The following is a 22,621-nucleotide window of genomic DNA, read 5'->3' as shown; positions in this document are numbered from 1 at the left end:
GCAAAAGCGCCCCCTCCCTAAGCCTGCTTCTGGGGATGTCTGACGCAGTCGGACCCTGCTATTGCTGCCTCTGGTTCTGTAGTGTCAGAGGCTGCGGGTTTAACCCACGCGGACAGTGAGGATGACTGTGCTTCAGGGTCGGTTGCTGACAATAAATTTGTTGGAGCTCTTATTTCTGCGGTGCGTGATACTCTAAAACTTGAGGATGTGGCGGAGGCGCCAGTCCCTTTTGGGTTCCGCAAACCGCCAGTGTTTCCTTGTGTTCCGTATTTGGACAATATGTTGTACAAGGATTGGGATACGGCGCAAAAGGTTTTTGCCGTTCCAATAAACTTTGCAACTCGTTATCCCTTTGAGGAGGACTTTTTAAAAAAGTGTCTCTCCTCCGTCTGTGGACCCTCCCGTGTCCAGATTAAGCAAGGCCACCACGTTGCCTGTGGAAGGGGCTCCTGCATTTAAGGACCCTGCTGATGGGAGAGTGGAGGCTGTGGCCCGCTCCCTATTCACTGTAGTAGGTTTGGCGGTGAGGCCGGTTCTGGCCGGGACTCTGGTGTCAGACTCTGACTGAAAGGACGAAACTCCTGCTGCAGGAGCTGGAGGAACAGGATGCTTCCGAGACCTGTAAGGACCTGGCTGAACAATTGGTTCAGGGTCTGAAGTTCATCTGTGAGTCGGTCCTGGATACGCTCCCCTTGCTTTCCAGGGCTTCCGCCTATGCGGTGGTATTGCGCCGCCTTGTGTGGCTGAAATGCTGGTCTGCGGACCAGTCCTCTAAAAAGGCCTTAGTGGATTTGCCCTTTAAGGGTGAACGGCTTTTTGGGGCATCCCTGGATGACATTAAGGATGCCACTAGTGGTAAGAGCACACTGCTCCCACAGTCTGGGAAGGGCAAGGAGCCTCGCCGCAAGCAAGGACCCTCCTTTACTACCCCAAAGCATTTTTTTTGTGCGCCCGGCGTGGCGGGAAAAGGTCCGCAAGGTGCTAAGGCCCCCGCTGCGGGGCAGAAGCGCACCTGGTTTAGCAAGCCCAACAAGCCTGTGGACAATCCTGCTTCCGCATGAAGGTCTGCCTCCGCCCGTGTCTTGGGTGGGGGGCCGGCTTTGCGAATTTGCGGCTCGGTGGAGGTCTCTTCTCTCCGACCGTTGGGTCTGCAAAGTGGTTGCCTCGGGGTACAAGATAGATTTCTCTTTTGTCCACCAAACAGATTTTTTCCTTCCAACCTCCAGCTTCCTCCGGTTCGCTAGCAGGCCCTGTCAGGGGCTGTCTGGGATCTACTGGACAGGGGGGGTGATTGTACCAGTTCCCTCGTTGGGACGGTTTCAGGGGTTTTACTCCAATCTGTTCGTGGTCCCCAAGAAAGACGGGGTCCGCCTTATCCTGGACCTCAAGGCCCTCAATTGCTTTGTCAAGGTGCAAAAGTTCTGGATGGAGTCGATTCGTTCGGTGATAGCGGCACTCCATCAGGGGGACTTCCTAGCGTCCTTGGATATCATGGACGCATACCTACATGTTCCTATATGCACAAAGCATCAGAGGGTTCTGCGCTTTGTGATCGGGGAGGATCACTTTCAATTTGTGGCCCTCCCGTTCGGCTTGGCCTCGGCACCGCAGGTTTTCACCAAGGTGCTCGCCCCGATACTAGCCCTGCTGAGACAGCGAGGGATCGCTATCGTGGGATATCTGGACGACCTTCTCCTGCGAGCTTCCTCAGGCTCAGAATTGGAGGAGGACGTGTCTATCACGTGTCAAACTCTCCAAGAGTTCGGCTGGCTTCTGAATATCCAGAAGTCTGTGTTAGTTCCGTCCCAGAGACTGGAATACTTGGGACTAGTCCTGGACTCCGCGGAGGCGAGAGTGTTCCTCCCGACGGATTAACTAAAGACTCTGCAGTGAAGCAGTTGTCGACCCAGAAGTGGTCGTCTCTTCGTTTCTGCATGAGAGTTCTGGGTCTGATGGTGGCCTCTTTCGAGGCGGTCCCGTATGCCCAATTCCACACCAGGGAGCTACAGAAGGAAATTCTGTCACGTTGGGACAAGCTCCCGTCTTCTCTGGATTACCAGATTCAGTTGAGCCATCTGGTCAAGTCTTCCCTGGTGTGGTGGCTGACATCTCCGGTGCTTCGGACCGGGAAGTCTTTTCTGCCGTGCCGCTGGACAGTGGTCACGGCGAATGCCAGCCTCTCCGGCTGGGGGGGGGCGTTTGGGGCACCCAATCAGCCCAGTGGCGCTGGACTCAGGAGGAGTCCCGCTTACCGATCAATATTCTGGAGCTCCGAACAATCAAGCTGTGCCTTGCCAGGTGGTCCCTGGAGCTGCAGGGCCAACCGGTCAGGATCCAGTCCGACAACGCCACGGCCGTGGCGTACGTCAATCAGGGAGGCACAAGGAGCTCAGCTGCAGCGACGGAAGTCGCACACATTCTTCGGTGGGCCGAAAGGTCCGTTCCGGCTCTATCGGCCGTGTACATTCCGGGAGTACAGAATTGGCAAGCCGACTTCCTAAGTCGCACAACTCTGGAAGAAGGGGAGTGGTCTCTCCACCCGGGGGTGTTTCAGGGTCTGTGCCAAAGATGGGGCACTCCAGACGTGGACATCCTAGCAACCCGTCTCAATCGGAAGGTGCCACGGTTCGTGGCCAGGTCAAGGGACCCGTGGGCAGACGCGTTTGGCACCTTGGGGTCGCTATCGCCTGATTTACACCTTCCCTCCTCTGAAGCTTCTTCCTCGCCTGCTGCGCAGAGTGGGAGCAGAAGGGATTCCAACAATCCTGATCGCCCCAGATTGGCCACGCCGCTTCTGGTACGCGGACCTGGTGCGTCTGGTGGCAGACGTCCCCTGGCGTCTACCCCTGAGAGAAGATCTCCTGTCGCAGGTTCCGATCTACCATCCTGCTTTACAGTCGCTGGCTTTAACGGCGTGACTGTTGAGAGCCAGGTACTAAAGGACCGGGGCCTGTCGGGTTCAGTCATGTCTACCATGCTATGTGCACGGAAGTCTACTTCACGTAAGATTTACCATCGTACGTGGAAAGCCTACATCTCTATGTGTGAGGAGATGAAGTGGCACTCTCGTACATACGTGGTGTCCCAGATTCTGCTGTTCATACAGCGGGGAGTGGATCAGGCTCTCGCCTTGAGCACGGTCAAGAGTCAGATTTTTGCTCTGGCTGTTTACTTTCAGCGTCCCTTGGCAGTGCACTCCTTAATATGCACATTTGTGCAGGGGGTCCGGCATGTGGCCCCTCCGGTGCGCCCTCCACTGCCCCCATGGGACTTAAATTTGGTCCTCTCAGTGCTTCAACAAGCTCCCTTTGAGGACAATCGGAAGATCCCTTTGTTGACTGTCACAAAAGGTGTTTTTTTCTGGTAGCAATTACCTCAATCAGACGGGTGTCTGAACTGGCGGCCTTGTCCTGCAAGGCCCCCTACTTGGTCATCCATCAGGATAAGGTGGTACTGCGTCCGCAGCCCTCTTTTCTTCCTAAGGTCGTTTCGGCCTTTCACATTAATGGGGACATTGTTCTTCCATCTTTATGTCCTCAGCCGAAGAACCCGAAGGAGGCCATTTTGCATTCCCTGGATGTGGTTCGGGCCCTTTGAGTATACTTTTTGGCGACGGCTCCGTTTCGGAAGTCGGACTCACTGTGTCGGTGACTGGTCCCAGAAAAGGTCTGGCAGTCTCGTCAGCCACCATTTCTAGGTGGATCCGACAGGTTGTGCCTCAGGCCTATGCCCTGAAGGGGCGGGCGCCTCCTTTTCGGGTCACGGCGCATTCGAACAGGGCGATCGGTGCCTCTTGGGCTTTCCGTCATCAAGCCTCTGTGTTACAGGTGTGTAGGGCAGCGACCTGGTCGTCGGTTCACACTTTCTCAAAGTTTTACAAGGTGGATGTGAGTGCATCTTCTGATGCCTCCTTCGGCCGCAGGGTGTTACAGGCGGCAGTTTAGGGTTGGAGTTCCTCCGTTGAGTAACTCCGATTTTGTTTGGGGTGAAGCTTGGTTTGCTGTGTTGTTTTTCCCACCCCTCAAATTTTTTGACACTGCTTTGGGACGTCCCTACAGTCAAAGGCTGATGTGTCTGTCCATGAACGGAAAAGAAAATAGGATTTTTGTACTCACCGTAAAATCCATTTCTCTGAGTTCATGAACGGACACAGCAACCACCCCTCCTTTGTTTGTACTGCTTGTTACGAACTGAGGCTGCTAGAGCAGGGTGTGGGTTATACCCGGGGAACCACGCTCCCCTGGGAGGAGCTGCACTAAAGAAAGGTTATATTGATACAAAAAAGATTCACTGGCGCTCTATGGGTTAACACTATAGTCCACTATAATATTTAAGACCCTCGTATGGGCTGTAAACGATCCGTGCTGCAGAAATCCAGGTACCTAGAAGCACCACCAAAATACAGTTACAACAAAAAGGAATTCTGCGCTCATAAAGGTTTACCACTCTAATTCCACATAATGTTTGTGAGGAATAACATTCAGTAGATCTGTTTGTTCGGAAGAACCAGTTCTTTATGTAGAAAAGATAAACAAATGTATACAGCACAACGCAAAAAAATGTTCCCAGTGCCTGCATGAAAACACACACAATCTTTCAGGGCTTCAAGGGTTAAAATTTTGCAATTTTGTTTCCAGCTGCATTCATAGAAAACAACCGTGCTGATTGTAATTGGAGTACATTACCCAGGACGTCACTATGGCGTTTGATGTCACTTCCTAGTTAATATCTGGCATCTGGGCTCCTGTACACTGTCCTGTATGTGTCCAAACGTGCTCCAGGCTCAGTGTTTGCAGCTGCTAGGAGCGCAGCACAGAGATGACAGCCATGGAGAGACAATCTTCCTGTTGGAACGTGCTGACAAGCAGGCAGAGAAAAGTTCAGCCGAATGTTAGGCGCCCTCCAGTGGACAAAGTGCAAATTGCATTGAGGAAAAAAATTTTTTTAAGTTGTAAATGGCGATTATAAATGAAAATCTTTTCTTGATATTACTGACTTAGGTCTTCCAAAATAAAAGCGGGGTTTTGAAACAGTCCCAGACTACGCGTTTCGCCCTATCCAGGGCTTTGTCACAGTCATTAGGACTCAAAATTGAAAATGTATTTATATAGACTAAAAAAGGGGAGGATTTTAATGAAGGGGAGGGGAACAGAAAATGATGTATCAAAACCGAGAATTTTAACCCTTGACAAGAACATAACAAAAATCAAATATAAGCATACACACACAATTTACATCAATATTTAAAATTTTAAAAACATTTTAAAAAATTATTATTCTCATATACTTTTAAAATCATGAATGTAAAAAGACAATGCTATTTTTGTCTCTGTGTAAAACAATACACTCTCTCATTATATATGGTACCAACATACCTATATAGGAGCACTCCGTTACTATACTGCCCTCTAGTGGTAGAACATAAAATATATTGCTAAAATATTCAGTAGAATAAACATATGATTAAAAAGTCAGGAAGAAGATAATTTTTTGATTAGATGAGAACATTGACCTCAATTTCCTCATTTAACCCCTTGGGTGCCAAACAATCAAATCTATGTATCCAAAAGACCTCCCTTCTACACAGAAGGGAGAATCTTTCATTGGCGGTCAGGGTTCCTTTTGGAATGTGCTCTATCACAAAGACTTCTAGGTGTTTGAAAGTCCTTGTTATGACAAAGATTAAAATGCCGGGGAACACTATGTTCTGTACATCCCTTTTTAATTAGGCGACGGTGATCCCCGATTCTGGCACGTAGTGCCCTAATAGTTCGGCCTACATAAAAGAGGCCACAGGAACACCGTAAAACATAGACTACAAATTCTGTAGAACAGGTTACGAAATGTTTAATATTTAGTAATTTTCCAGAAGGTAAGTGTATTTTATCTGTGCCATGGGTGATAAATTGGCACGTCAGACACGCCTGTTTTTTGCACTGAAAAATCCCTTTACGGTCATTAAAATAGCTTCTAATATCCAAGGGAGAGCCTGATGGTTTCTTTTGAATTTTGCTCGGTGCTAAAATATTTTTTATGACGTATGTGAAGGTTAGATTAAAAGTGTTAGAATTACAATATAGAACAAAATTAAGGAAAGTCTCCATAGTCCCACTCCAAATTAAAATCACGTCATCAATATAACGCCCAAAGTAAACTATGAATTCTGCGAAGGGATTACTCTGCCAGATGTTTTCATCTTCCCATTGACCCATGGTTAGGTTGGCATATACAGGTGCATAATTAGCTCCCATCGCAGTCCCTTTTAATTGTAAATAAAACTGCTCGCAAAACGTGAAGCAGTTGTGCTTTAAACAAAACTCAACTGACTCCAGTAAAAACTGAGACTGGAGAGAATTGAAGTCTCCACTCTTATTTAAGAGTATTGAACCGCTCTAATTCCAACCTCATGAGGAATAGAGGTATAGAGCGACGCTACATCCAGGGAAGCCCAAAAATATCCTGGTTCCCATCTGTAGTGTTGGAGAGCGTCTATAACTTCTTTGGAGTCTGACTCCAAAGAAGTTATAGACGCTCTCCAACACTACAGATGGGAACCAGGATATTTTTGGGCTTCCCTGGATGTAGCGTCGCTCTATACCTCTATTCCTCATGAGGTTGGAATTAGAGCGGTTCAATACTTCTTAAATAAGAGTGGAGACTTCAATTCTCTCCAGTCTCAGTTTTTACTGGAGTCAGTTGAGTTTTGTTTAAAGCACAACTACTTCACGTTTTGCGAGCAGTTTTATTTACAATTAAAAGGGACTGCGATGGGAGCTAATTATGCACCTGTATATGCCAACCTAACCATGGGTCAATGGGAAGATGAAAACATCTGGCAGAATAATCCCTTCGCAGAATTCATAGTTTACTTTGGGCGTTATATTGATGACGTGATTTTAATTTGGAGTGGGACTATGGAGACTTTCCTTTCTTTTGTTCTATATTGTAATTCTAACACTTTTAATCTAACCTTCACATACGTCATAGATCCCCATGAATTAGTCTTTCTGGACCTAGTGGTAACACACGAACAAGATAAAATAATAACTAAAAATCACAATAAGCCAACTAATGGCAACTCATATCTTCACTACGATAGCTGCCATCATCCTGTCTGGAAGAAGAATATTCCAAAAGGACAATTCAATAGACTGAAAAGGAACTGTACCCAGGATGAGGAATATATTGAACAGAGTATTCTAATGCAAAAGAAATTTGAGGAAAAATGTTATCCTGAGAACTTAGTCAATGAAGCTTTTTCTTCTTTTCTAAAACCACCTGAGGCAACACTGACCAAAAAACATCCAGTCAATGAAAATACCACAAGATTTGTGACTACCTATAATGATTGCTATAAATCAGTGGCTGACATTATTAAGAAACATTTTAAAATATTGCATTTAGATCAAAGATTGGCTCCAATACTTCCTGCCACCCCGCAGGTTACTTTTCGGAGGGCCCGTACAATTAAAAATATTTTAGCACCGAGCAAAATTCAAAAGAAACCATCAGGCTCTCCCTTGGATATTAGAAGCTATTTTAATGACCGTAAAGGGATTTTTCAGTGCAAAAAACGGGCGTGTCTGACGTGCCAATTTATCACCCATGGCACAGATAAAATACACTTACCTTCTGGAAAATTACTAAATATTAAACATTTTGTAACCTGTTCTACAGAATTTGTAGTCTATGTTTTATGGTGTTCCTGTGGCCTCTTTTATGTAGGCCGAACTATTGGGGCACTACGTGCCAGAATCGGGGATCACCGTCGCCTAATTAAAAAGGGATGTACAGAACATAGTGTTCCCCGGCATTTTAATCTTTGTCATAACAAGGACTTCAAACACCTAGAAGTCTTTGTGATAGAGCACATTCCAAAAGGAACCCTGACCGCTAATGAAAGATTCTCCCTTCTGTGTAGAAGGGAGGTCTTTTGGATACATAGATTTGATTGTTTGGCACCCAAGGGGTTAAATGAGGAAATTGAGGTCAATGTTCTCATCTAATCAAAAAATTATCTTCTTCCTGACTTTTTAATCATATGTTTATTCTACTGAATATTTTAGCAATATATTTTATGTTCTACCACTAGAGGGCAGTATAGTAACGGAGTGCTCCTATATAGGTATGTTGGTACCATATATAATGAGAGAGTGTATTATTTTACACAGAGACAAAAATAGCATTGTCTTTTTACATTCATGATTTTAAAAGTATATGAGAATAATAATTTTTTAAAATGTTTTTAAAATTTTAAATATTGATGTAAATTGTGTGTGTATGCTTATATTTGATTTTTGTTGTTATGTTCTTGTCAAGGGTTAAAATTCTCGGTTTTGATACATCATTTCCTGTTCCCCTCCCCTTCATTAAAATCCTCCCCTTTTTTAGTCTATATAAATACATTTTCAATTTTGAGTCCTAATGACTGTGACAAAGCCCTGGATAGGGCGAAACGCGTAGTCTGGGACTGTTTCAAAACCCCTCTTTTATTTTGGAAGACCTAAGTCAGTAATATCAAGAAAAGATTTTCATTTATAATCGCCATTTACAACTTAAAACATTTTTTTTCCTCAATGCAATTTGCACTTTGTCCACTGGAGGGCGCCTAACATTCGGCTGAACTTTTTCTCTGCCTGCTTGTCAGCACGTTCCAACAGGAAGATTGTCTCTCAATGGCTGTCATCTCTGTGCTGCGCTCCTAGCAGCTGCAAACACTGAGGCTGGAGCACGTTTGGACACATACAGGACAGTGTACAGGAGCCCAGATGCCAGATATTAACTAGGAAGTGACATCAAACGCCATAGTGACGTCCTGGGTAATGTACTCCAATTACAATCAGCACGGTTGTTTTCTATGAATGCAGCTGGAAACAAAATTGCAAAATTTTAACCCTTGAAGCCCTGAAAGATTGTGTGTGTTTTCATGCAGGCACTGGGAACATTTTTTTGCGTTGTGCTGTATACATTTGTTTATCTTTTCTACATAAAGAACTGGTTCTTCCGAACAAACAGATCTACTGAATGTTATTCCTCACAAACATTATGTGGAATTAGAGTGGTAAACCTTTGAGCGCAGAATTCCTTTTTGTTGTAACTAAAGAAAGGTTGTTAACACTTTAAGTGCTGTATTTCTGCCTAACTCTCCTGGAAGGAAGCTGATATAACCCTACAGTCAAAGGCTGCTGTGTCCGTCCATGAACTCAGGGAAATGGATTTTACGGTAAGTACAAAAATCCTATTTTTGCCTCTGCTGAGGAGGAAGAAAGTGGCTTCTTAACCACTTCCCGACCGCCCACTGTATATGTACGTCCTGTTTTTAAAGATGGATATCTCGGTAACGGCAGCAGCTGCTGCCACAACCGAGGTATCCATCTTTTCAGTGGGCGGCCACGTAAACGATAACGGCGGTCTCCGCGGCGGATTCGCCGTGAGATCGCCGTTATCGGTGGCGGGAGAGGGACTCCCGCTGCTCTTCCGCTTACCGGAGCCGTCGGTAGCGGCAGAGGAGATCGGATGCTGCTGGCTAGTGTGTGAGGACTCGAGTGAGGGCAAGATGGCCCCCACCCGTCCTCATAGCTTTGCTGGGCTGAGGTGACGTCAAAACGTCAGTCCCGCCCAGCCTCTTAAAGAGACAATTTTTTTGTTGTCATTTTTTTAAATGACAATTATTTTTTTTAATTGCATTTAAGTCTAAATATGAGATCTGAGGTCTTTTTGACCCCAGATCTCATATTTAAGAGGACCTGTCATGCTTTTTTTCTATTGCAAGGGATGTTTACATTCCTTGTAATAGGAATAAAAGTGATAATTTTTTTTTTATTTCAGTGTAAAAAAATATAAAATCAATAATAATAAAAAAAAAAAAAATTTAAAGTGCCCCGTCCCGACGAGCTCGCGCACAGAAGCGAACGCATACGCGAGTAGCGCCCGCATATGAAAACGGTGTTCAAACCACACAAGTGAGGTATCGCCGCGATCGTTAGAGCGAAAGCAATAATTCTGGCCCTAGACCTACTCTGTAACTCAAAAAATGCAACCTATAGAATTTTTTAAACGTCGCCTATCGAGATTTTTATGGGTAAAAGTTTGACGCCATGCCACGAGCGGGCGCAATTTTTAAGTGTGACATGTTGGGTATCATTTTACTTGGCGTAACATTATCTTTCACAATATATAAAGAAATTGGGCAAAATTTATTGTCTTATTTTTTAATTAAAAAAAGTGAATTTTTTCAAAAATCATTGCAATGACCGCCATTTTATTCTCTAGGGTGTTAGAAAAAAAATATATATAATTTTAGGGGGTTTTAAGTAATTTTCTAGCAAAAAAAACTGTTTTAGTCTTGTAAACGCCGAATCTGAAAAACACCTTCTGTCCTTAAGTGGTTAAAGCCAAGAAGGGAGCAATCTTTTGACCTTGGTGGCGAGTCCCTGGAATAAATTGGAATAAATTGAAAAATAGACATACATCTGGTGTTTTTAGACCTTTGATAGTGTGGAGATCTATGAAGAGGGTGAACCTGTTTAAGCTAAGGCTCAAGGATACCCTTCTCATTCATTGCATGGGGAAATCCCACAGGCTCTTAATACTCTGCCTGTGTCCTGTACAGTTAATCCAAGAGGAAGTTGACTGACTGTAAATTCCATTTCTTGGAGTAATGGATTCAGGCCACCTTCCCTTCTGTTTCTTGGTTACTTGCTACAAAACTGAGCACTGAGTGTGCAGGGTAATAAGGAAGGAACTCGGGGGGATGGGAGAAGAGAGAGAGAGGTTGTCCTCAAATGCTTTTTTAGTGTACCAGTACCAATACTCAGCCTGTCCCCTGTATTGTACTCCAAGATATGAAATTTACAGGTATCTTAAAGCGGGGGTTCACCCTTAGAGGGCACTTTTTCCCCTTAGATTCCTGCTCGTTTTCTCTAGGGGAATGGGCTATTTGTTTTAAAATATGTGCAGTACTTACCCGTTTACGAGATGCATCCTCTCCGTCGCTTCCGGGTATGGGCTGCGGGAATGGGCGTTCCTTCTTGATTGACAGTCTTCCGAGAGGCTTCCGACGGTCGCATCCATCGCGTCACGATTTTCCGAAAGAAGCCGAACGTCGGTGCGCAGGCGCAGTACAGAGCCGCACCGACGTTCGGCTTCTTTCGGCTACGAGTGACGCGATGGATGCGACCGTCGGAAGCCTCTCGGAAGACTGTCAATCAAGAAGGAACGCCTGCTCCCGAAGACCCATACCCGGAAGCGACGGAAGAAGATGCAGCTCGAAAACGGGTAAGTACTGCTCATATTTTGATACAAATTCCCCTAGACCGAACGAGCAGGAATCTTAAGGGGAGAAAAAAAAAAATGTAATAAATGGGTGAACTCCCGCTTTAAGTACCGGTACATGTCACAATTCTTTTTTTTTTTTTGCAACAATCACATGTATCATTTTATTTATTTTAAATGCCCTTGGCTTTTGTATTTTCTCCTTGCAGCCGTCTTTGTGGGAGTCCTTGTCCTGCTGTCTGGCCAGATGTTATCAAATTACCATATTTCAACACCATGAAACCGAAGAAGCAGTATAGAAGGCGATTGCGGGAAGAATTCTCCTAGTAAGTCTTTGTGTTGGTAATATGCTTTTAGCTTGAATGCATGTAAAGACTCGATCACTGTATTTCTAGGAGCCCGACGCTGACGCTCTAGGTCCAAGCATCTTTAACAGTCGGTGCAGCTGCGGTGCTTTCCCCTCCCCACCCTCCTGCCCTATCACAGAAGCATTTGTATTATGTCAACTCATTCACAAAATACAGAGGCTAATCTAAATGGACAGCAGAGGGGAGGGACAGGCATAGCATAGTGAGTACACCCCTCACATTTTTGAAAATATTTGATATCTTTTCATGTGACAACACTGAAGAAATTTCGCTTTGCTACAATGTAAAGTAGTGAGTGTACAGCTTGTATTACAGTGTCAATTTGCTGTCCCCCCCAAAATAACTCCACACAGTCATTAATGTCTTAACTGCTGGCAACAAAAGTGAGTACACCCCTACGTGAAAATTTCCAACTTGGGCCTAATTGGCCAACTTCCCTCCACAGTGTCATGTGACTAGTTAATTTAATAAGGTCTCAGGTGTGAATGAGGAGCCGGTGTGTTAAATTTGGTGTTATCGCTCTCACTCTCTTATACTGGTGACTGGAAGTTCTACATGGAACCTCATGGCAAACAACTCTGAGGATCTGAAAAAAAAATGTTTTGCTCTACATCAGGGGTGGGCAACCTGTGGCCCTCCAGTTTTTGCAGAACTACAAGGCCTATCATGCCTCTGGGAGTAATTGTAACTGCCAGCCTTGCAATGCCTCGTGGGAAATGTAGTTCCACAACAGCTGGAGGGCCCCTGGTTGCCTACCCCCTACATAAAGATGGCCTAGGCTATAAGAAGATTGCCAAGACCCTGAAACTGAGCTGCAGCATGGTGGCCAAGACCATACAGCAGTTTAACAGGACAGGCTCCACTCAGAACAGATCTCGCCATGGTCGACCAAAGAAGTTGAGTGCACATGCTTAGCGTGATATCCAGAGGTTGTCTTTGGGAAATAGATGTATGAGCGCTGCCAGCATTGCGGCAGAGGTTGAAGGGGTGGGGTCAGTCGGTCAGTGCTCAGACCATATGCCGCACACAAATTGGTCTGAATGGCTGTCATCCCAGAAGGAAGCCTCTTCTAAATATGATGCACAAGGAAGCCCACAAACAGGTTGAAGACTAGACTAAGGACATGGACTACTGGAACCATGTCCTGTAGTCTGATGAGAGCAAGATAAACTTATTTGGTTCAGATGGTGTCAAGTGTGTATGGCGAAAACCAGGTTAGGAGTACAAAGTCAAAGTGTGTCTTGCCTACAGTCCAGCATGGTGGTGGGACTGTCATGGTCTTGGGCTGCATGAGTGCTCCCAGCACTGGGGATCTACAGTTCATTGAGGGAACCATGACTGCCAACATGTACTGTGACATACTGAGGCAGAGCATGGTCCCCTCTTTGGAGACTGGGCCGCAGGGCAGTATTCCAACAACCCCAAACACACCTCCAAGACAACCACTGCCTTGCTAAAGAAGCGGAGGGTAAAGGTGGTGGACTGGTTAAGCATGTTTCCAGACCTAAACCCTATTGAGTATCTGTGGGGTATCCTCAAACAAAGTGAAGGAGCACAAGGTCTCTAACATCCACCAGCTCTGTGATGTCATCATGAAGGAGTGGAAGAGGACTCCAGTGGCAACCTTTGAAATTCTGGTGAACTCCATGCCCAAGAGGAATAAGGTAGTCCTCGAAAAATATGGTGGCCACACAAAATATTGACACTTTGGGCATTTTCATTTAGGGGTGTACTCACTTTTGTTGCCAACGGTTTAGACATTAATGGCTGTGTAAGTTATTTTGAGGGGACGTCAAATTTACACATATACAAGCTGTACACATACTACTTTACGTTGTACTGTCATTTCTTTAGTGTTGTCACATGAAAAGGTTTAATAAAATATTTACAAAACCGTGAGGGGTGTACTAACTTTTGGGAGATACTGTAAACTCGGGAGATGTCATGCACCTCCATAGACTTGATAAAGAACTCAAGCTTTTCCTCCCCAAAATAACATATGCATTGTGCATGTATTGAATCACAACCCAATGTCAGTTTGTTTAACTTGCCACCTTCAGTTGTATATACCGTATTTTTCGCCGTATAAGACGCACCGGAATATAAGACGCACCCAATTTTAAATGAGGAAAATCTAGAAAAAAAAAAGATTCTGAACCAAATACTGTAGTAAAATATTTTACATCAACTGTATAAAGTTAACAGCAGTTTAAGAACAATTTTATATCAACCATGTAACATATTAAGAACTATCTTTACTCTCATTAACAGTCAGTAAAGTCAGTAAACAGTGAAAGTAACAAAAATAAGGCTGTAATGTTTTTATTCGAACCCCAACAATTCCTCCTCTTCGCTGCTATCAGAAATGAGGAAGGACAGATCCACGCAGTCATTGTCATCACTTTCTTCCTCACTGGTGTCAAATAAGACGTTGTCTTCTGTTCCATCCAAGGCATTACTAATGCCACACTTCTTGAAGGATTTTACAACAATGTCCTCCTTCACGGAGTCCCATGACCTTTTAACCCATTCACACTGTGTGATAGTGGGCCTCTTCATCCGCCCAGTAGGCGTCAGATCATGGTTCCCAGCTGCCATCCAGGTGTTCCACTCCTCTCGCATCAGAACTTTGAACGGTTTGTTAATAGAAACGTCCAGAGGTTGCAGCTGGCTGGTAAGACCACCAGGAATCACCGCTATTTGGGTCTTAACTTAAAGTTCTTTTTAGTAGTTTCCGTAATGTGTGCTCTGAACTGGTCAAGCACCAACAAGGAAGATTTCTTCAGAAGCCCGCCAGGACGTTTGGACCACACTTTGCCAATCCACAGCCTCATGCCATTTTCGTTCATCCACCCTTTATCATGAATGTGCACGACGACTCCCCGTGGAATTGTTTCTTTTGGGAATGTTTTCCTTTTAAAGATCAACATCGGAGGCAGTTTGGTACCATCTGCACAGCAGGACAACACAACCGTGTAGTGGGTTTTCTCATGCCCTGAGGTTTTTACGGTTATGGTTTTGGCTCCTTTGTTATCTACGGTTCTGTTAGATGGCACATCGAACGTTAGCGGGACTTCATCCATGTTCCCAATCTGGCTAATTTCAAAGTTATTCTTCTTCCTCGCATCAATAACAAACTTGTGAAAAGACAGAATCTAAGATTCGTACTCCTTTGGCATTTTTTGTGCAATTCTGGTTTTGGTGCGCATAGAAAGGCCAGATCTCTTCATGAATCTATAGCACCATGATGGTGATCCGGTAAAATCCTGGATGCCTTTCTCCACAGCAATGCGTTTGGCCTCATAGATTATCATTTTTGTTGAGACAGAAAGTCCATTTTGCCGGTGACGTGTGATCCACTCCTTCACTTCTACCTCTAACTCTGGCCACTTTGCAGTTGGTCCACGTAAGGTGTGCTTGCTTTTATCCAACTTTTGGAGCTGATCCTCCTGTTTCCTCCACTCCCTTATTTTCTCAGTTGCAGGTGGCCCGAAGTGTCTCTCCGCTGCTCTGTTTCCATGCTCCTTAGCAAATTTGATTACTTCCAGCTTGAAAGCAACTTTATATGCCAGTCTCTTCTGCTTAGACATCTTGAAAAGGAGGTAACGGTAATTTTCTGCAAGAAATGCAGAAATGAAAGAACTGTCAATATTATCAATATATTCTTCATTTCCCCTCCCCCCTTTTTTTTTATCTGGTGCTCTCTTATCCAGCCATATTTCATCTGGTGCTCTTGTGGAGCCATTCTTCTGCCCATCAATCATGGGCATCCAATAGAGTAGTAGGCGACGTGGGGGCGGAGGTAGGGAGGGTGGTGTCTTCCCCCTGGCATTCAGTGGGCAGAGCTTTGGCGGATCAATTCTTCTGCCCATCAATCATGGGCATCAAATCAAGTAGGTGCGGGGCGGAGCAGAGCACAGCACACAGTTAACATTGGCCGGAGGAGGCGGAACGTATGGAGCAGGAGGGGCAGACGTGCGGACATTTCAGGGCAGCATATGGTAGATTGTTACAGTCAGGTGCCGCTGATAGAAATCATGGGGCCCCGTACAGCCTACCTGGCGGGGCCCCTTTTGCAGCCCCACCCTCAACTCTGCCCCTGGTCCGTCATCGAGGGCGGTAGAAGACATCGAGGGACGTGGATGGCTGACTCCAGTAAAGGTACCGTAAGTGCCGGGCGGGGGGGGGGGGGGGGGGCAATTTACAGGGCACAGCGGTGACAATTAAAGGGCACAGTGGTAACAATTAAAGGGTAGTGGCTGTGTTTGATGTCATGGCACAGTGGCTGCGTTTGATGGCATGGCACAGTGGTGACAATTGATGGCACAGTGGCTGCGTTTGATGGCATGGCACAGTGGCTGCGTTTGATGGCATGGCACAGTGGCTGCGTTTGATGGCATGGCACAGTGGCTGCGTTTGATGGCATGGCACAGTGGCTGCGTTTGATGGCATGGCACAGTGGCTGCGTTTGATGGCATGGCACAGTGGCTGCGTTTGATGGCATGGCACAGTGGCTGCGTTTGATGGCATGGCACAGTGGCTGCGTTTGATGGCATGGCACAGTGGCTGCGTTTGATGGCATGGCACAGTGGCTGCGTTTGATGGCATGGCACAGTGACTGCGTTTGATGGCATGGCACAGTGGCTGCGTTTGATGGCATGGCACAGTGGCTGCGTTTGATGGCATGGCACAGTGGCTGCGTTTGATGGCATGGCACAGTGGCTGCGTTTAATGGCATGGCACAGTGGTGCGAATTGATGGCACAGTGGCTGCGTTTGATGGCATGGCACAGTGGCTGCGTTTAATGGCACAGTGGTGTGAATTGATGGCACAGTGGCTGCGTTTGATGGCATGGCACAGTGGTGACAATTGATGGCACAGTGGCTGCGTTTGATGGCATGGCACAGTGGCTGTGTTTGATGGCATGGCACGTGGCTGCGTTTAATGGCATGGCACAGTGGTGCAAATTGGTGGCACAGTGGCTGCGTTTGATGGTATGGCACAGTGGTGACAATTAATGGCACAGTGGCTGTGTTTGATGGCATGGCACAGTGGCTGCGTTTAATGGCATGGCACAGTAGTGCGAATTGATGGCACAGTGGTTGCGTTTGATGGCATGGCACAGTGGCTGCGTTTAATGGCATGGCACAGTGGTGCGAATTGATGGCACAGTGGCTGCGTTTGATGGCATGGCACAGTGGTGACAATTGATGGCACAGTGGCTGCGTTTGATGGCATGGTACAGTGGTGACAATTGATGGCACAGTGGCTGCATTTGATGGGCACACAGTGAGGCTGCAATTTTTTTTTTTCGTTTGTGCCCCCCCAAAAATTTTGAGCACCAGCCGCCACTGCCTGCCTACCTCCAATCCGATCCGCTAAACAAAACGGAAAGGGATCCGTTCCCCTCCATCTAGCGGATTGGAGGGCAGTCAGGTGTAAATGGACAGATAGTTTTTTTACACCAACCTGTCATCAGCCCACTCCACTCAGCAAAATGCAACACAGGGAGTTTAAAATCATCAGCATTATAACACACAGGCACATCATGGCTGGCACTGTTACAGTGTGTTAATGACATGGCTGTCGGGTGCTGACCTTGTTAACTTATGACCAATTAGCTACAAAATCAAAACCCAACAGCCATGTCAAGTAAGAACCTACTATCTGCTTGTGTGATATATCGTATAAGGTATGTACAGTGCACTTTGTATTTAATTATATTGACCCACACCTGACAAATTCTTCCTCCTCTGCCTCAGAATCCTGTCAGCTGCCTGCCGCCGTCTGCCTCACACTCTCTTAGACACAGATCACTCCGCCAGGGAAGGAGAATTAGCAACTGCATCGGTTCGGGCGCAGGATGCAGTGCGCATGCGCCCGAAACTGAGAAAAAAGTCCCTGCACTCCCACATCAGAGAGAAGAGGCCAGGGAAGATTATAGCAGTAACACACCCCCTCCTAAACTAGTAGGAGCCGCTGATGGGGGGTGTATTTCAGAAAGCAGTTTTTTTTTTTTTTCTTCTTCTTCTTTGCTGCCTTTGAGACTGTCCACTGCCCAGCAAGGATTGCGTCTGACGGGGAGACATGAGGAGGCACAGCACAGCCCGCACTGATAGAGATAAAAGGTACCGTAAGCTCAGCTCAGCCGGGGCAGCACGTGGTTAGACTGTCGGGAGGGGGGGACAAGGCGCGCTATAGGAGGGAGAGGGAAGTCCAAACACACACAGCCTGGCCGTGCAGGGGGGGGGGTCAGAGACGTCTCCATAGCCCGCAGTACATGCCAGGCAGTTTTAATGCAGGCAAAATGTGTATTCGTTGTATAAGACGCACCAACTTTCCCCCTCCAGTTTTGGGGAAGAAAAAGTGCGTCTTATACGGCGAAAAATACGGTAGTACGTTTTTGTGTTGCTGCTCCTCCTGGCTGTTTTTTATAGTTCTCTGACTTCCTGTTTCCTTTCTTTTTTACAGTCCTGATACTATATCTCCCATGATCCTTTGAGCCTCTGTAGTTTCAGGGCGGGTTATGAAAGTTACTTTTACCAGTTCTGGGAGTTGATGGGTTACTGTGGGTGTTTTCTAGCCCTTCATGTGGGTGGTGAAAGGTGTAAAGGTAGCATACCTCCTTATGTGTGGTCGTCTGTTTTGCAGCATGCCGCAGAATAATGGCTGACTACAGAGGAAGAGCTATGGGAAGTTATTATGAAGGTGTTTCCTTCATATGTAAATCACTTCACAGAGAGCAGGGAGGGACCTGTGGAATGGAAATCTCCCTGTTCACACTGATCTGCATATTTAACTGGGCAGGATTTCATTCTAATTGTGATCCATTTAATCCTGCCCAGCAGCAACACAGATAACTTTCAGAACAGGATGTGTATGAAGGGACTTACTATTTTAATAATGCTGAGATCTGTGAGGCGGGACTTGGGAGGTTTGGACTATTCCTGTAGGTGTGGCTAGGCAGGATTGAATAATATATGTAGGATGTATTACAATCCCACACGCCATCAGGGCTCTGAAGGAGGTTACATCATTTGCATAGTTTGATGGCTTCTATAGGGGAGTGTTACAGACTCTAGCTGCTGCAGGAGGGGCTGCGGAATGGACAGTCTATCAGCAGGATATACAGAGTGTATCACATGACAGCCAGAAAATCGCGGGGAATCTGCAGACAACAGAGCAACATGGTACAGTGGTATGATCTATACTGGGATTTATCATTCAATTCTAGTAAAAGGAAAGTTGGAGTTCAGCTTTAAGTCATGGTGTGCCTGCACTTTTTACAAAATGTCTGAATTTCTGGAATTCAACTTAAAATTTCTGAAATCTGGAGCGTGTCTGAAACTTTGATCAAAACAGTGTCTGGTCAAGGACTAGCTATCAGAATTGCCTTTAGGCTCTCTACAGCTGATCTTTATACAATTGCTGACTCGCCATGCCTCGTTTTTCTCTGGCTCTGTCAGAGCTTGCCTCCCTGATGACTGTTGTGGTCAGTATTCAAGGACCATCATAGAACGCAAAGAAAACACAGCTCTACAGAGGAAATTAAACCAGGGCTTGACAAATTTGCTTGGAATCTAGGAGCCAGCTAAAAAATGTTAATAGCCAGGAACGCACCCCGTCCCGCCGAGCTCGCGTGCAGAAGCGCCTGCATATGAAAGCGGTGTTAAAACCACACATATGAGGTATCGCCGCGATTGGTAGAGCGAGAGCAATAATTCTAGCCCTAGACCACCTCTGTAACTCAAAACATGCAACCTGTAGAATTTTTTAAACGTTGCCTATGGAGATTTAAAAGGGTAAAAGTTTGTTGCCATTCCACGAGCGGACACAATTTGGAAGTGTGACACGTTGAGTATCAATTTACTCGGTGTAACATTATCGTTCACAATATAAAAAAAATGGGCTAACTTTACTGGTGTCTTATTTTTTAATTAAAAAAAAGTGTATTTTCTCTTTCGTTCATGGACGGACACAGCACTCTCTTGACAAAGTGGGTATTCAGTTTTCAACTAGGAGAGGACTAGGCAGAAACAAGTTAATGTTTAAACACATCAAACAAAACTATACAGCACCGCCCTGGTCCCTCTAGGTACAACCCCTCTCCCTGCACCATGCAGCTCAGTTTTTTTCTGCCTAGTATAGGGGAAGGACATGGCTCTCTTCGGGCCCATGGCTCTTGGAATTTTATTTTTTATTTTTTTTATTTAACTTTTTTGCTCCTGTTATCTGCTAGCAGCTGCCGACTGGGTGACTGGCTGGATCCCAGATCCTTGGAGTCTCCCTAGCTTCGGTCAGCGAGCATGTGCCGACAGTAGCTACGCGATGGGTTGTCCACGACATGCCCCGACGTTCCAGGGGTGGCCAGTGAGCTTCGCGCTCCGGGGTACCCATATGCCGGGCTCCATGCCTGATTTACAGTGTGCCGGGCCGACAGCCGTCGCCATGTGCAAGATGACCTGTCAGGAATGCTTCTAGCGAGTCCACGCTGGACAGGTAAGTAGCTGTTTTTTCCTCTGCTTAGGTGGGGGGAATTGGCTGGACATTCCTGGGGAGGCTGTTTGGGGGATTGTACACCTCATTGCTCTTCTCCTTCCCTCCCTCCTCCCTGCACTGGGTTAGCTGCTGCGTGGATAGGGGGCGTCATCCGGCACAGGGGCTCCGCTGTCCATCTGGGGGGGTTGTTCGGCTGTTCCTAGTTTGGGGGCGGGGGGTCCCTGGGGGTCCCCGAGTGCTTGCGTCCTACTGTACCATTGTTTCTTACCTGCCTCTCTGTTTTCACGCGGCCGGTAGCTATTTTGGCCTCGTAGTGTCACTGGGTGGCCATTTTCAAGAAAATGGGCGCACACCTTTTTTCGTCGGTCTGCCGCTCAGCGGCTATTTTGGCAGAGTTTTGGTCTCTTGTGGCTGCTTTTTGGAGCGGACGGCTGGCACGCATCATAGAGGGCAGTGTGTTCTCTCACTGCGGACGCTGGGTGACTTCTCAGGCGGGAGGCAGACGACAACTGTGCTGGGTGGTGAGTCCTCTTGGGGATCCCTCATTCTCTGCAGCAGTTAGGAGGGGGGACAGTGTGCTTGGCCTTGGTCCTGTGTCACACGTGTGGTTCAGTATGGTGTCAGAAGCCGGCGCCGCCCCCCCAGAAACACCTGAATTAGCGACTGGGACCCCAGCTACTGATGTGTCAGTGGATGCTATGTCGGCAGTCCTGGAGGCCTTTGTTGCCAGGGTGGAAGCGGTGCGTGGGGCCTCGGTAGGGGGGGTAAAAAGCACCCCCCTACAACTTATGGGGGCAATTCTGATGCTGAGTTTGGCCCGGCATTTGCTCATGGCCATTATTCTGATGCGTCAGAAGCCACGGACCGCGGCCATTCGGATAGGATAGTGAGGAGGACTCTGGATCAGCACGGGAGAAGGCTCTGGTCAGTGAACTGATCACCGCAGTGTGGGATATATTGAAGATATAGGATTCTGCGTAAGCAGCGGAGGCATCGGTCCCATTTGGGTTCCGTAAGCGGTCCCGCACAGCTAAAGTGTTTCCTTGTGTTTCTTATCTTGATGAGCTTTTGTACAAGGATTGGGAAAAGCCACAGAAGGTTTTTGCTGCCCCAAAAAATTTGGCGGTACGGTATCCTTTTCAGGAGTTTCTTGAAGAAATGGACCTCTCCTCTGGTAGTGGACCCTCCTGTGTCCAGACTCAACAAGTTGACCACAATTCCGGTGGAAGGGGCTCCTGCTTTCAAGGACCCTGCTGAAAAGGCTGAGGCGATCACTCGTTATCTATTAACAGGGGTGGGCTCGTCTGTGCTCCCAGCGATGGCTGGGGCCCTAGTATCTCAGACGCTGACGGAATTGGCAAAGCTACTGTTCCAGGGGCTTAAAGTTTGTCTGGCACCTCCGGATGAGGTGGCTTTGGCCGACCAATTAGTGCAGGGCCTTAAGTTTGTCTGCGAGTCAGATCTGGATACTATTCCCTTGCTGTCCAGGGCCTCGGTCTATGCGGTGTGTTGCATCGCCTGATCTGGCTTAAGTGTTGGTCGGCGGACCAAGCTTCTAAGAAGGCCCTAATGGACTTGCCCTTTAAGGGCAACATGCTGTTTGGTGCTTCTCTTGATGATATCAATGATGCTACGGGAGGCAAGAGCACCCTGCTCCTGCAATCCAAGAAGAGTCAGGAGCTACTCCGCAGGCAAGGCCCCTCTTTCACTGCGAACATGTGTTTTTTTTCGTCCACCCAGTGCTGCGGGTAAACGGTCCCAGGCTGACAAAGCGCCTGCGGAGGGTCAGAAGCAATATTTCGCAAACCCACATGCCTGCGGCGAAAACCAGTCCGCATGAAGGTTTGCCCCTGCCCATCTCTCGGGTGGGGGGACATGTTCGTGACTCGGTGGTCGTCTGTGATCTCCAACCGATGGGTTTGCAAAGTGTTTTTTTCAGGGTACAAGATAGTTTCTTGCTCATCCTCCAAGCAGATTTTTCCCTCCAGCTGCAGCCGAAACGTCTGGCAGCCCTGTTCGGGGCAGTTCAGGATCTGCTGGCTCGTGGAGTGATTGTTCCGGTTCCTTCGCAGGAACGGTTACAGGGGTTCTACTTGAACCTCTTGTGCCGAAGGAGGACGGAGTCTGTCCGATCCTGGACCGCAAAGCTCTCAATTGGTTTGTGAGGGTGCAAAGGTTCAAGATGGATTCGGTTCGCTCTCTTGCGGCTCTCCATCCGTGAGACTTTCTGGCATACTTGCATGTTCCCATTTACTTCGGTCATCAGAGATTCCTGCGATTTGCAGTCGGGGAGGATCACTATCGGTTTGTGGCTCTCCCCTTCGGCTTGGTGTCGGCACCAAGGGTGTTTACCAAGGTGCTGGCCCCGATTCTGGCTCTGCTAAGACAGCGTGGCATCGCTTTCGTGGGCTACTTGGACGACCTTCTTCTGAGGGCCTCTTCAAGCTCAGAATTAGAGGAGGGCGTGTCTATAGCCTGTC

The 22,621-nt window shown here is 47.0% G+C and overlaps 1 protein-coding gene across 5 annotated transcripts in view; it reads left to right on the top strand.

The window, feature by feature from the left end:
• Positions 1-22,621, top strand: part of CDK12 (cyclin dependent kinase 12) — a 425,890-nt gene that overhangs the window by 242,170 nt on the left and 161,099 nt on the right. For all 5 annotated transcript variants that reach the window (XM_040331634.1, XM_040331633.1, XM_040331632.1 and 2 more), the window contains exon 10: positions 11,484-11,600. In XM_040331634.1, coding sequence (XP_040187568.1) covers positions 11,484-11,600 — 117 coding nt within the window. The remainder of the gene's footprint in view (positions 1-11,483; positions 11,601-22,621) is intronic.

This window comes from Rana temporaria, chromosome 12 (genome assembly GCF_905171775.1).
Source record: "Rana temporaria chromosome 12, aRanTem1.1, whole genome shotgun sequence".
NCBI lineage: Eukaryota > Metazoa > Chordata > Amphibia > Anura > Ranidae > Rana > Rana temporaria.
The sequence above is the reverse complement of the archived record's forward strand: the minus strand, read 5'-3'. Positions and strand labels throughout refer to the sequence as shown.